The sequence below is a fragment of the Corylus avellana genome, chromosome ca6 (assembly GCF_901000735.1).
Source record: "Corylus avellana chromosome ca6, CavTom2PMs-1.0".
Lineage (NCBI taxonomy): Eukaryota > Viridiplantae > Streptophyta > Magnoliopsida > Fagales > Betulaceae > Corylus > Corylus avellana.
In genome coordinates this window covers 12,787,612-12,799,652 of record NC_081546.1, presented here as the reverse complement: position 1 = coordinate 12,799,652, position 12,041 = coordinate 12,787,612, and the positions used below count along the sequence as shown (strand labels likewise).

At 41.5% G+C, this 12,041-nt stretch overlaps 1 protein-coding gene across 1 annotated transcript; it reads right to left on the bottom strand.

Moving 5' to 3' along the window:
• Positions 1-3,667: 3,667 nt before the first annotated feature.
• LOC132183881 (leucine-rich repeat receptor protein kinase HPCA1-like) lies at positions 3,668-10,514 on the bottom strand. The gene is made up of 19 exons (XM_059597344.1): positions 10,415-10,514; positions 9,056-9,179; positions 8,880-8,951; positions 8,621-8,695; positions 8,429-8,500; positions 8,162-8,323; positions 7,998-8,072; positions 7,844-7,915; positions 7,664-7,735; positions 7,495-7,563; positions 7,321-7,395; positions 6,982-7,053; positions 6,757-6,891; positions 6,191-6,663; positions 5,942-6,094; positions 5,681-5,820; positions 5,356-5,575; positions 4,969-5,204; positions 3,668-4,191 (listed from the first exon to the last, which is right to left on the bottom strand). The coding sequence occupies exons 1-19, from the start codon at positions 10,497-10,499 to the stop codon at positions 3,766-3,768; spliced, it is 2,808 nt and encodes a 935-aa protein (XP_059453327.1). The 5' UTR covers positions 10,500-10,514; the 3' UTR covers positions 3,668-3,765.
• Between the last annotated feature and the right edge of the window lie 1,527 nt (positions 10,515-12,041).

The window sequence follows — 12,041 nt, the reverse complement described above, 5'->3', positions numbered from 1 at the left end:
GTTCTTTGTTGAGCATGGAACGTACTGGTGATCGTGCTGCATTTATTGCTGCCCGTGGTAGTTATGGTGGTTCCCGTGGGGGGCGTGGCAGTCGAGGTGGTCGTGGTTTTCGTGGTGGCCGTGATTTCCGGGGAGGTGGTCGCATTGGAGGTCGTGGGCCTCGCAAATGCACTCATTGTGGCCGTACCAATCATTCTGTGGAGTTTTGTTGGGACTTACATGGCACACCATCCGGGTTTGCCAATCAGGTTACTTCTCATGAGGGTTCTCTAGCCCCGGCTGGACCACTTGGTACTCCAAGCTCACCCCTTGAGAATGATCTCATCTCCATCCCGAAAGATGAGTATGCTCAGTTCTTAGCCCATAAGCAGGCCTCTTCCTCTTCCACTGCTACTCTTGCTCAGTCAGGTACTGCATCTCACTGTCTTTTATCCTCCACTAGCAACCCGTGGGTTATCGATTCTGGCGCCAATGAACATATGACTGGTTCGTCTACTTTCCTCTCTAATTATCATCCTGTCGCATCACCTAGAAGTGTCACCCTAGCTAATGGTTCCCTATCCAAAGTGGTCGGCTTAGGCACTACCCATCTGAGTCCTGACATTGAGTTGTTATCTGTTTTACATGTCCCTGGCTTTCCTTTTAATTTGTTATCTATTAGTCAAATCACAAAATCCCTTAACTGTTCAGTTAGTTTTTATCCTTCTCTATGCATTTTTCAGGATCTCAAGACGAGGAGGATGATTGGTATGGGGCATGAAGTTGATGGCCTATATTATCTCGATCTAGCACCAACAATTTCCTCTCATGCGTTGCAGTCGTCGGCCTCCGCTCTTCAGTGGCATTGTCGTCTTGGTCATCCTTCCCTTTCTACATTGAAGCATCAAGTCCCCAGTCTTCGTCATGAGACGTCTGTGCCTTGCGAAGCTTGTCAGCTTAGCAAGCATCATCGTGTCTCGTTTCCGTCTCGTGTTGTTAGTAGGGTTTCTAGTGCTTTTGAGTTAGTTCATTCTGATGTATGGGGTCCAATTAATATCGCAGCCAATAAATTCCACTATTTTGTGACCTTTGTGGATGATTTTTCCCGTATGACATGGTTATTTTTAATGAAAAATCGTTCAGAGTTATTTTCTATTTTCCAACTTTTTCGCACTATGATTAAGACTCAATTTGCTCAGAAAATCCGTATTTTGCGTTCGGATAATGCTAAAGAATATACATCTCATTCGTTTGCCTCTTATTTGTCTGATAAAGGCATTATCCATCAAACATCCTGTGCTCACACTCCACAACAAAATGGTGTGGCTGAACGCAAAAATCGTCATTTATTAGAAATCGCACGTTGTCTCTTAATTCATATGCATGTTCCCAAACAATTTTGGAGTGATGTTGTCCTCACTGCTTGTTATTTAATTAATAGGATGTCCTCCTCGGTCTTAGATGGTACCTCTCCTCATTCTCTTTTATATCCTTCTTCCTCCCCATTCTCCTTGCCATTGAAGGTTTTTGGGTGTGTTTGCTATGTTCATAATTTGGGTCCCGGATTTGATAAGCTTGACCCTCGTGCTACTAAATGTGTCTTCCTTGGGTATTCCACAACCCAAAAGGGATACCGTTGCTATAGTCCGGTTCTTCGACGCTACTTCACTAGTGCCGATATCACATTTGTTGAGTCTCTCCCCTATTTTTCTGCTACTACCTCTTTGGGTGACCCTTCCCTTGAGCCTGATGTCGAGTCTCTTCCGCTGCCTATTCCTCTTCTCTCTGTGCCGGTCTCTCCTTCTCCTCCGGTCTCGCTACCTCACCACCAACCTGCTCCACTCCAAGTTTATCAACGCCGACTTCGACCATCAGCTCCTGCACCGCCATCATCATCCTTATCGTCTCCAGATCCGCTGCCTCCACATCCATCCGACCACTTGCCTATTGCCCTACGGAAAGGTACACGTTCTTGCACTACCCAACATCCTATTAGTCAGTTTGTCTCCACTCGTTCTTTATCCCCTACATTTTCTTGCTTTATTTCCCATCTCTCTACTGTTTCTATTCCTAAGACAGTGCAGGCTGCAATATCTGACTCTGGTTGGAGGCAAGCTATGGAATTGGAAATGAAGGCCTTGCATCACAATGGGACATGGGAGCTTGTTCCCTTACCACCTAATAAGAAAACTGTGGGTTGCAAATGGGTCTACACAGTTAAGTTTCATCCTGATGGTTCGGTTGAAAGATTGAAAGCTCGGTTGGTTGCTAAGGGCTATACGCAAACGTATGGTATTGATTATGATGACACTTTTTCTCCTGTAGCCAAAATTTCATCTATTCGTGTTCTTATTTCCATGGCTACTAATCTTGATTGGCCCTTGTTCCAATTGGATGTCAAAAATGCCTTTCTCCATGGGGATTTGAGTGAAGAAGTTTATATGGAGCAACCACCTGGGTTTGTCGCTCAGGGGGAGTCTCCGGGCTATGTTTGTAAATTAAGAAAGGCATTGTATGGTCTCAAGCAATCACCGCGGGCATGGTTTGGAAAGTTCTCTGAAGCGGTACTGAAGTTTGGTCTGCAGAGATGTCAGACAGATCATTCAGTATTCCACTTACATACTAGTGCTGGCTATATTCTCCTTGTGGTATATGTAGATGACATTGTCATTACTGGGGATGATTCAGGAGGCATTGCCCGATTAAAACAATTCCTACATGATCAATTTCATACAAAGGATTTGGGCAAACTTCGATATTTTCTAGGCATTGAAGTTGCTAGATCTCGAACAGGTATCAACTTGTCCCAGAGAAAGTATGCACTTGACTTATTAGAAGAGACAGGTCTTTTGGGTTCTCGGCCAGTTGATGTTCCAATGGATCCAAATAAGAAATTACTAAAGGATGAAGGTGAATTATTTGAAGATCCCGGCAGATACCGTCGTCTAGTTGGGAAGTTGAACTATCTTACTATCACCAGGCCAGATATTTCATATGCCGTTAGTGTTGTCAGTCAATTCTTGGAGGCTCCTCGGGTTTCACATTGGGAAGCTGTTACTCGGATTATTCGTTATGTAAAGAGACAACCTGGTCTAGGAATATTGTATAGACCAAATGGACATCTCAGGGTAGAAGGTTTTACTGATGCAGATTGGGCAGGTTCTCCTTCAGATAGACGGTCTACTACAGGGTATTGCACATTCTTTGGTGGTAATCTTGTAACTTGGAAGAGTAAGAAACAGACTGTGGTGGCACGATCTAGTGCTGAAGCAGAGTACAGGGCAATGGCTCATACGACTACTGAGTTGACATGGTTACAACATTTCCTTCAGGAGATCGGCTTCTCGACTACTACTCCTATCCCATTATCTTGTGATAACCAGGCTGCCATACATATTGCATCTAACCCGGTTTTTCATGAAAGGACTAAACACATTGAGGTTGATTGTCATTTCATCCGAGACAAGATACTCAATGGAAACATATCTACAGTATTTGTGAAGTCTGGAGACCAATTAGCTGATATGTTTACAAAGTCTTTATGTCGTAACCGGTTAGAGTTTATTTGTTCCAAGTTGGGCTTATATGATATATATGCTCCAGCTTGAGGGGGAGTGTTAGAAGAATGTAGAAGAATGTGTTAGAAGAATGTAGAAGAATGTATTAGGGTATGAGGGCAATTTGGTCATTTATGTATTCTCAAAGCTTATATATAATATGTGTGAGGTAGGCTATGTATCTTTGAACAGCCTCCTCTTTTCTCTATACTTTATTCATAAAAACCTCTCAACAGTAAGGATGCTTAAAAGCAGCCTTTGAAGCTCCAAAGTCTGTGGCAGATGATGATGCAGAAGTAGTAGAGTCTGTAGCCAAGCTGTCATTCTGTAAGATAGTCTCAATGGCCTTTACCACTTCACTCATTGTAGGACGGTCTGCAGCTGTATCTTCAAGGCATTGCATGGCCAGCTCCAAAAACCTTCCAAACCCTATAAGATTAGGTGTGTTTCTGATGGATGAATCCATCATGTCCTTCAAGCCATAGTGTTCTTCATCGTTCTTATCCATCGCCATTTGCACCTCCCGGACGATGTACTTTCCCTTCTTGATCGGTTGCTTTGCTGTTACCAGTTCAAGCATAACCACTCCAAAACTGTACACATCACTCTTCTCAGTTAATTGTTGAGTCAAGTAGTATTCTGGATCCATATAACCCTGCAAGCACAAGCCAGTTTGCAAATGAAATTCAATAGAGATTCCTGTTAATGGAGAATCTACTTTGAATTTTAATAAAAGCATGCATGAAAATGAAAAATGAAGCTGTTGTTAATATGTGTTGGATTTGGGCCGACGAGGCTACACGGCCCACAAAACACACCTAGGAAGGCCCAAAACTGGTTAGTAAGTAAAAAGCGGATTCAAAGGCCCGGTTCCACTTGTGCCATGAGCAACAAGGGATCTGCTTTGATAGTCATGAAGTGCACACCAAGACAAGTAACCACATTCAAACCCATCATGCAAAATACAATCTTAAATAAGGGATGTAGGGTGCTTAAGCCTAAGCCATTGTGGAGGAAAATCCCACGACCAGGCTCGAACATGGCATGGAAGCAGTCATACTCATAATATTATAAATGATAAGCTCCAACAAAGTAAGACGGACTTTTAGAACTAAGCTCAAAACTCAGACTTAAGTGCATTTATATTTCTTTTTAAACACCATACTGACTTATGCATCAAAGTTATCCCCACTGACACCGACCGGCGGGCTCTCATGCTTACATTCTCTCTTTTTACAAATGTGAGTTAATCAAGCGTCTGGCACTAAGAAACTGTTCTAGCAATATGAAAATTAATCTTTGCTTGAATAGTTTGATTAATTTTGTTTGTCTCTCCTACTTTTTTTAAATGCAGGAAGACAAGGTAACTGCTCACTGAAACATATCAGATTGAAGAACTATATAAAGTAAGAGATTCTGTGGTATTACTTACCAGTGTGCCTTTAACTTGAGTGGAAACATGCCCTTTGGAAGTGTCCGATACTAGTTTAGACAACCCAAAATCTGAAACTTTTGCTGTTAAATTTTCATCCAATAGAATATTGGTGGACTTAACATCTCTGTGGATTATGGGAGGATTAGCAAGCTCATGTAGGTAAGCTAGTCCTCTAGCTGAGCCAAGTGCAACGCGGAGTCTTCTCTTCCAATCAAGATGAATGTTAGATCTCCCTACAACTCATATTTATGCAAATAGTTTCCTATTAGACTTTGAAAAGAAGTATTTGGCTATTACCAAAGAACTAAGTTCTCATAGATTGTGGATATACAGTGTAGATTATTCAAATAACCTTTTGGTTGATTGAAATAAAGTGAATTGTACCTGCCAAGCTATTCCTAAGCGTCCCATTAGGCATATATTCATAGACTAGCATCTGCTCTCCTTGTTCAAAACAAAAACCCACAAGGGCAACAAGATTCTTGTGATGAACTCGCGAAAGCAACTCAATTTCAGTCTTGAACTCGAGTCCACCCTGCATTGATCCTTGCTGAGCTCTTTTGATTGCCAAAACTTGTCCATCAGAGAGTATCCCTCTATAAACCTAGGGAGAACCATAAAAACATCAGCAAGCAGCGACTGGTGTTGATTAAATACTAGGATGGTCAGAAAAAATAGAAAAGAACAGATTAAATACTGGGAAATTTACCTGGCCATACCCTCCATAGCCTATCTCATTACTGTCAGAGAAATTGTTGGTGCACTTTTTGAGTTCATCATAAGAGAACCATCGTGCTCCGTTTAATTGTGGTGCACCGCCAGTGTCTTTGCCACTTGATGCCCAGGAAGCTGGAAGAGAGTGAAGATTAGCCACACAAGCCAACAATTTGTCTGGTGTTTAATCTCCTTACAACATATAGATGCCTGAATCTTGGACTACACAATAACAAATATTTTATGTAGTAATTACCGAATGGTCTACTCATTCCAATGGCTTTTTCTGCACGTTTCTTTTGCCGAACAGCGTATGTCCCTACCCCCAGAAGGACCAGAACCAAAATGGCACTGCCAACTGCTATCCCAACAATCAAACCAGTGCTAATGGAAGTTCCTTTGTCTGAGTCTGAAGAAAAATATACCTTTGTCAGAGAAGAAAAGAGAGAGAGAGAGAGAGAGAGAGATGAGAGATGAGAGTATAAGGAGATGTGATTTGAACAACCTTGAAAAACATAACGAGATGCTATAAAATAGAAGGGTCCGAACTCAGGCAGGTAGAAAGTTTGTTTACTCAGATCAAACCCAATTCTCTGAATCTCTGATCTATTAAAATATTTTCCTTCTGCTGGAAAGAGAGCCAGATGCACTTGAAGATAGTCATCAACATTGAAGTGGGGGTTTTGAAGAGAAACAGAACCGGGAGTGAGGCCCAGTTTAATCCACAGGGTCTTTTCAAGTAACTGAAACAAAGTTACATTGGACAATTCCCTGGAAAAGGGTCCTCTGATGTATAATATTCCTTCATATGGATAAGCACATTCACAACTCTGAGGGCTGAGTTTCTGATCAAGTGGGCATAATTTGCTCCCACAAATAGCAAGGCTGGTAGAATAGGGCTTTGTAGTTTGTTCCTGACTCTGGCAGGATTTGCTATTCGAGAGAATAGCGGAAGAACACGCTGGATTTCCAATCAATCTGAAGTATGTAAAATTTACAAATAAGGTTGATAACTAGGAGAAAATACAAATATCATTCAAGCTGAAGATTAAAGGCCATAAGCTCTCTCACATTAATATCTTTGTGTAAGCAGCGCCAAGCGTTGCTGCATCTATTTGGTTGTTTCGCAAATCAACAAGCTGCAATTGTGGGCTGATGTCTTTAGCCATGTTCAATGTTTCATTAAATTCATTGTTCCTCAATTTCCTGAGAATGTAAAGGAATTGGATTGTCAAACTTACAGTTTCTCTTTATTGTCAAATTCTAATGCTCCCTCCTGTACAAATCAGAACTTACACTTGCTGTATATGTGGAAAGCTGAAGAGTTTTTGCGGGACAGGCCCTTGAAGTTTTCCATATTCCATAACCCTGTGCCACAAATCACACATTAGCCTATGCTAGTCAAGAGAGTTATTGGATCTTTTATGTGCATGATCTTTTTGAGAGATGCAGGGAGAGTTTCGGGGATCGTTAGCTACGCATTTTAGAATATGTCTTTTTAGCTTTTTCATTGTGTGACATAAATATAAATGAAGTTTTTAGTATTTTGTGTGTTGAATTGTTTGTTATGCTTTTGCTTTTTTCCTAAAAAGCATTAGCAAATGAGCTCAGATCTTCGACCTACTAAAGACTTACAGAGTGGTGAGTGATGGTAAGGCTGAGAACCAAGCTGGAGCTTCGGATGGGTCAAAGGAGTTGTTACTAAGGTCCCTGTAAAAATAAGCCATCGAGTAAGGTTCTTCAGTTCATGAAAAGAACAAGCTAGAGAAATGGAAAACCACAAATGGCAACCCCATGTCATCCACTTACACATAATAGAGGGCGGTCATTTTACTCAAGTCTGGAAAAGGGCCAGTCAGATCATTTTGGGCTAAATTCCTAAGGAAGACACAACAGCATGAACAAGAAAGCTAAGTAACCTCCAATATGATTATTCTAAAACATCATCACTACATACTGCTAAGAAGTAAATACCCACAATTCCTTGATGTTTGTAAGGTTGTTCAGATTTGATGGGACATCTCCTGTCAGAGCATTTCTGTCGAGCCGACTGTCGCAATTTGGAACAGTGTAACTCCAATGAATGTGAGGGAATTAGGACATTTAGTGAAGAAAAGGTGTAGCTGAAAAAGGTTGAATTAAGGTGGGTTTTACTCACAGAACCTCAAGAGTCTGTACAAGTCCCAATGTTGATGGGATACTTCCAGAATGTTGGTTGCTATCAAATAATCTGCCATTCAACCACAAACATTTAGAAGGAAAAAAACATAAAAACATTGAATACAAACAGATGGGTGGTATCAGCAGCTTACACGTGTATCAGTACCATCTTAGAGCTGAAAAGTTCGGCTGGAATGGGACCTGAAAGCTGGTTCTTGTTGAAATGGCTGCAAGTTTGTAGGAATCAAGCTATTGTTTGTGCCAAAATCAATGTTCTAAATATATTAAAAAAAAAATTAAAAAAAAAAAAACTCACAAGTGTTTAATCTTCAGAAGGAGGTCCAAGCCTGGGGTAGTGGGGGTTGATATTGGGAGGTGTCCTGTCAACTGATTATCTGCCAGGTCCAGCCAGTAGAGTTTGGAGAGATTCCCCAAAGATGGAGGTATGTTTCCAGTGAAGTTGTTTGAATGGAGAGCCCTGGGAGGGAGTGTAGTGCTGAATAAAGCAGGCAAAGCAACAAAAAAAAAAAGCACTGCCATATTCATTCATGAAGTTCTATGAGATAACTTCGGCAGATCTTACAGGAAGGACAGCTCAGCAAGCTTCCCCAACTCATCTGGAATATCACCACTGAAGCCACAGCCAGCTAGGATTCTGAAAGATGAAAAACAAAAAAGTACATGCTTGTCTCAGTGTATTGAAATATATAAATTACTTAAAAGAGTTGGATGGAGGGGTGATAGGAAAATGAGCTTGCTTATTATTGGATCTTACAAGATGTTCAAATTTTGTAGATCTCCCAGCCGAGGAGACAGGGGACCTGTGAGACCTCGGTTATATGACAGGTCCCTGGAAATTGAATAATATCACCACTTCAATGAACAGAACAGAACAGACATGCTAATTAAGAATGAGACATGTCAATAAAAAACAGAGCAGAAGAATCTGGTTTATTGTACAACTTGTTATCTGTTGGAAACTTGATGCAGGTATTTGCAATGGTTCAAAGAAGAAGAAGAAGAAGAATGCTCACAAGGATCTCAGTTCAGAGAGCTCTCCAATGTCACCACTGAGTTGCCCTTTGAGGCCCATGGTTGATAATCCCCTGAGAATAATTGAAAAAAAAAAAAAACAAAAGGGGGACAAGGAAGATTAAATGTTCAAGAAAAACTAAGAAATGGAGGCAGTAAGTAATAGAAATATATTTACAATGCAGTCACCCGAGAATTGTTGCAAGTAACTCCTTCCCAGAGTGTTCCACAAGGATCATGTGAATTTCGCCAGCTTGGTGGTGTGTGCTCCCACGACTCCTTCAGGGATTGGAGTGCAGAGGCTGCACCAATATAAATTTTATCATATGCTTGATACAAGGAAACTATATGTGGGATAAATTTGACAGTAGAAAGTATAGATGGGAGTTAGCAGTACTAGCTATAGATAATACAAAATAAACACTACCGTCACCATTGCCTTACATTACAATCTTAAGTGTCTCAAATGGTTTAAATACAATTTTAATCATATGCATATAAAGTTTTGGACATCCACTTGTTATAAATCGGTTTTCAAGGGTGATAAGTTCTATGCAACGTTTGTATCATATGGCATTAGAGCCAACCATCACGTCAAGTATGGAATCAAACGCAGTTCATCTAGTATGAAATTGAATGACTTTTACACAAAATTTGTATCACATTACTTTCACTACTCTCTTACACTATTACCAGGTAGCTACCCCCAAATGAAAATATCATCACCATGTAAGTTTGTCATATAAGATCGTGAATTTTGACATGTGCAAAGTTCTTCCAGTTTAGCATATTCCCATTTTTCATCAAAAAAAAAAAAAAATTCAATTTCAAAATGTATTTATTCGATTTTTCTTTTTAAATTTTTTTTTTATGACAAGGAATCATTCAAGGTAGGGTCACTTCATGCATCCACTTATATCAGGCAAACCTCATACCTATGCAAAGCACTCTTTTCATATGGATCAGCTAAGACTCTAACTTCTCAAACGGGCGTGGCCCTAAAGAATAGTTTGCACCTAAAAGAATTCAAACCTTAAACCTAATATACTTGAGCCAACTCCTTGAGGTTTATAGTTCATCATGAATTTTCTTAACTCATTATCATTTTGTCAAATTATCAGTTATCTAAAAAACTTAAACAAATAGGAATAGATAAATTTAGTTACTTGATCATTACTTTTTAACACTTTTTACAATTCTAGCTATGAGATTGTTTGTCAGTAAACTCGTTAAAAATGTTGTACACAGTAGAGCTATAGCAGATCATGCAATTTCTAGTAACCTTCAGCCTCTAATCGAAGAGTACCTCAAGAACAATGACAAATAATATATTTTTTATCATACAGACAACATCGTGCTGGTAAGACAATTCTACAGAGAAAGAAAGGCAAACATTCTACAAATCAGGGCGACAGATCAAAATGAAAGAACATATATATATATATAGAGAGAGAGAGAGAGAGAGAGAGAGAGAAGACACATATAAATGGTGTGCACAAAGAATACAAAAACAACAACAAACATGGTGTGTGCCTACCATCACGAGGATCTGTAAGCGAGTTAATGAGATGCATTCCAGCAGAAAAGAAAGCAAGAAAAAGCAGCAACTGGGTGCCTCCCATGGCGGCTTCTGCAAACTAATATCTCCAGGGATTACAACAAGAAGAAACAACTACAGAAGACAATTCTTCGTCGTAAAAGATGGCATGGCTAGCAAGTGCTTGACCAGCTACCTGAGGTGATTAGCAGATGAGGCTGAGGACGCTGACACTTGCTATAAGAAAACGAAAAAAGAAAATATCCCATGAGCAGAAAGGAGAATACGTGTCCTTTTCTGCATTTTTTTTCTTCTTCTTTTTCTTTTTGGAAGCAACTGATTTCCCTCGTCTTTGAAGCCAATCTAGCTACTAATTCCTTCTCACTAGTCCACTGCCCATGGAAGCATGCCATTTTATAGAATTCCTCTCTCTCTTTAATAATGAAGAAGGAATTGGACGTTTTGCTGAGGCAGCACTCCGCCCGCCTCTGTTGGCAACTTGGCATGCCGCCTAACCACGACCACAAACATCATCATTAATTGCTTAGACAAGTAACGTATAGTCTGGGCAGTTGGGTGTTGATTTGTTTGCACTCACCAGGAGACCGATTTGATTTGTACGACATTTTTGTGTTTTTTTTTTTAATAAAAAATTGTTTGTTTTCTTAAATTATTATAATATTGGACATTTCATATTATATACTGCAGTCTAATTTACATTAAGGCTCCGTTTACTTCGATGTAAAATAGTTTTTAGAAAATGATTTTCGTATTTTACGGTGTTTACCTCGACGTAAAATAGTGGTCAACGGAAAATATTTTCCTTTTGACCGAAAATTCTTCTTTAATTTTAGGAAAATGGTACCGTAAACCATTTTCCGACTATGAGCATCTCATTCTTAAATTGATGGATCTTGCCAAGACCCCCATACAATCTCGTCGGGACTTGACCAGGTCCCACCCGGGACTTGACTGGGACCTGATCGGGACTTGACCGGTAATTGCTCGAGACCTACCCGAGACTTGACGGGGACCCACCCGGGACTTGCCTGGGAACCCGGAGGGACCTACCCGGGACCTAACCGAGACTTGACCGGGATTCGCCCGGGACTTGACCGGGACTTGCCCAGGACCTGACCGGGACCCGCCCAGGACCTAACTGGGACTCGACCGGGACTTGACTGGGACTTGCCCGAGACCTGACCAGGACATGACCGGGACCTGCCTGGGACTTGCCCAGGACCCGCCCGACACTTGACCAGGACCTAATCGGGACCCGCCTGAGACTTGCCCGGGACTCGCCCGGGACTTGATCGGGACCCTCCTGGGACTTGACCTGGACCTGACTAGGACTTGACCGGGACCCGCTCGGGACTTGACCGGGACCTGCCCGAGACTTGACCGGGACCTGCCCAAGACCCCATAGGGACTTGCCCGGAACCCGCCCTGGACCCTCTCGGGACTCGCCTGGGACCTGACTGGGACCTGCCCGAGACTTGACCGGGACCCGCCCGAGACTTGACTAGGACTCGCCCGAGACCTGCCTAGGACCTAACCGAGACCCTCCCAGGACTTGACCTGGACCTGACCAGGATTTGACTGGGACCCGCCCGGGACCTGTCCGAGA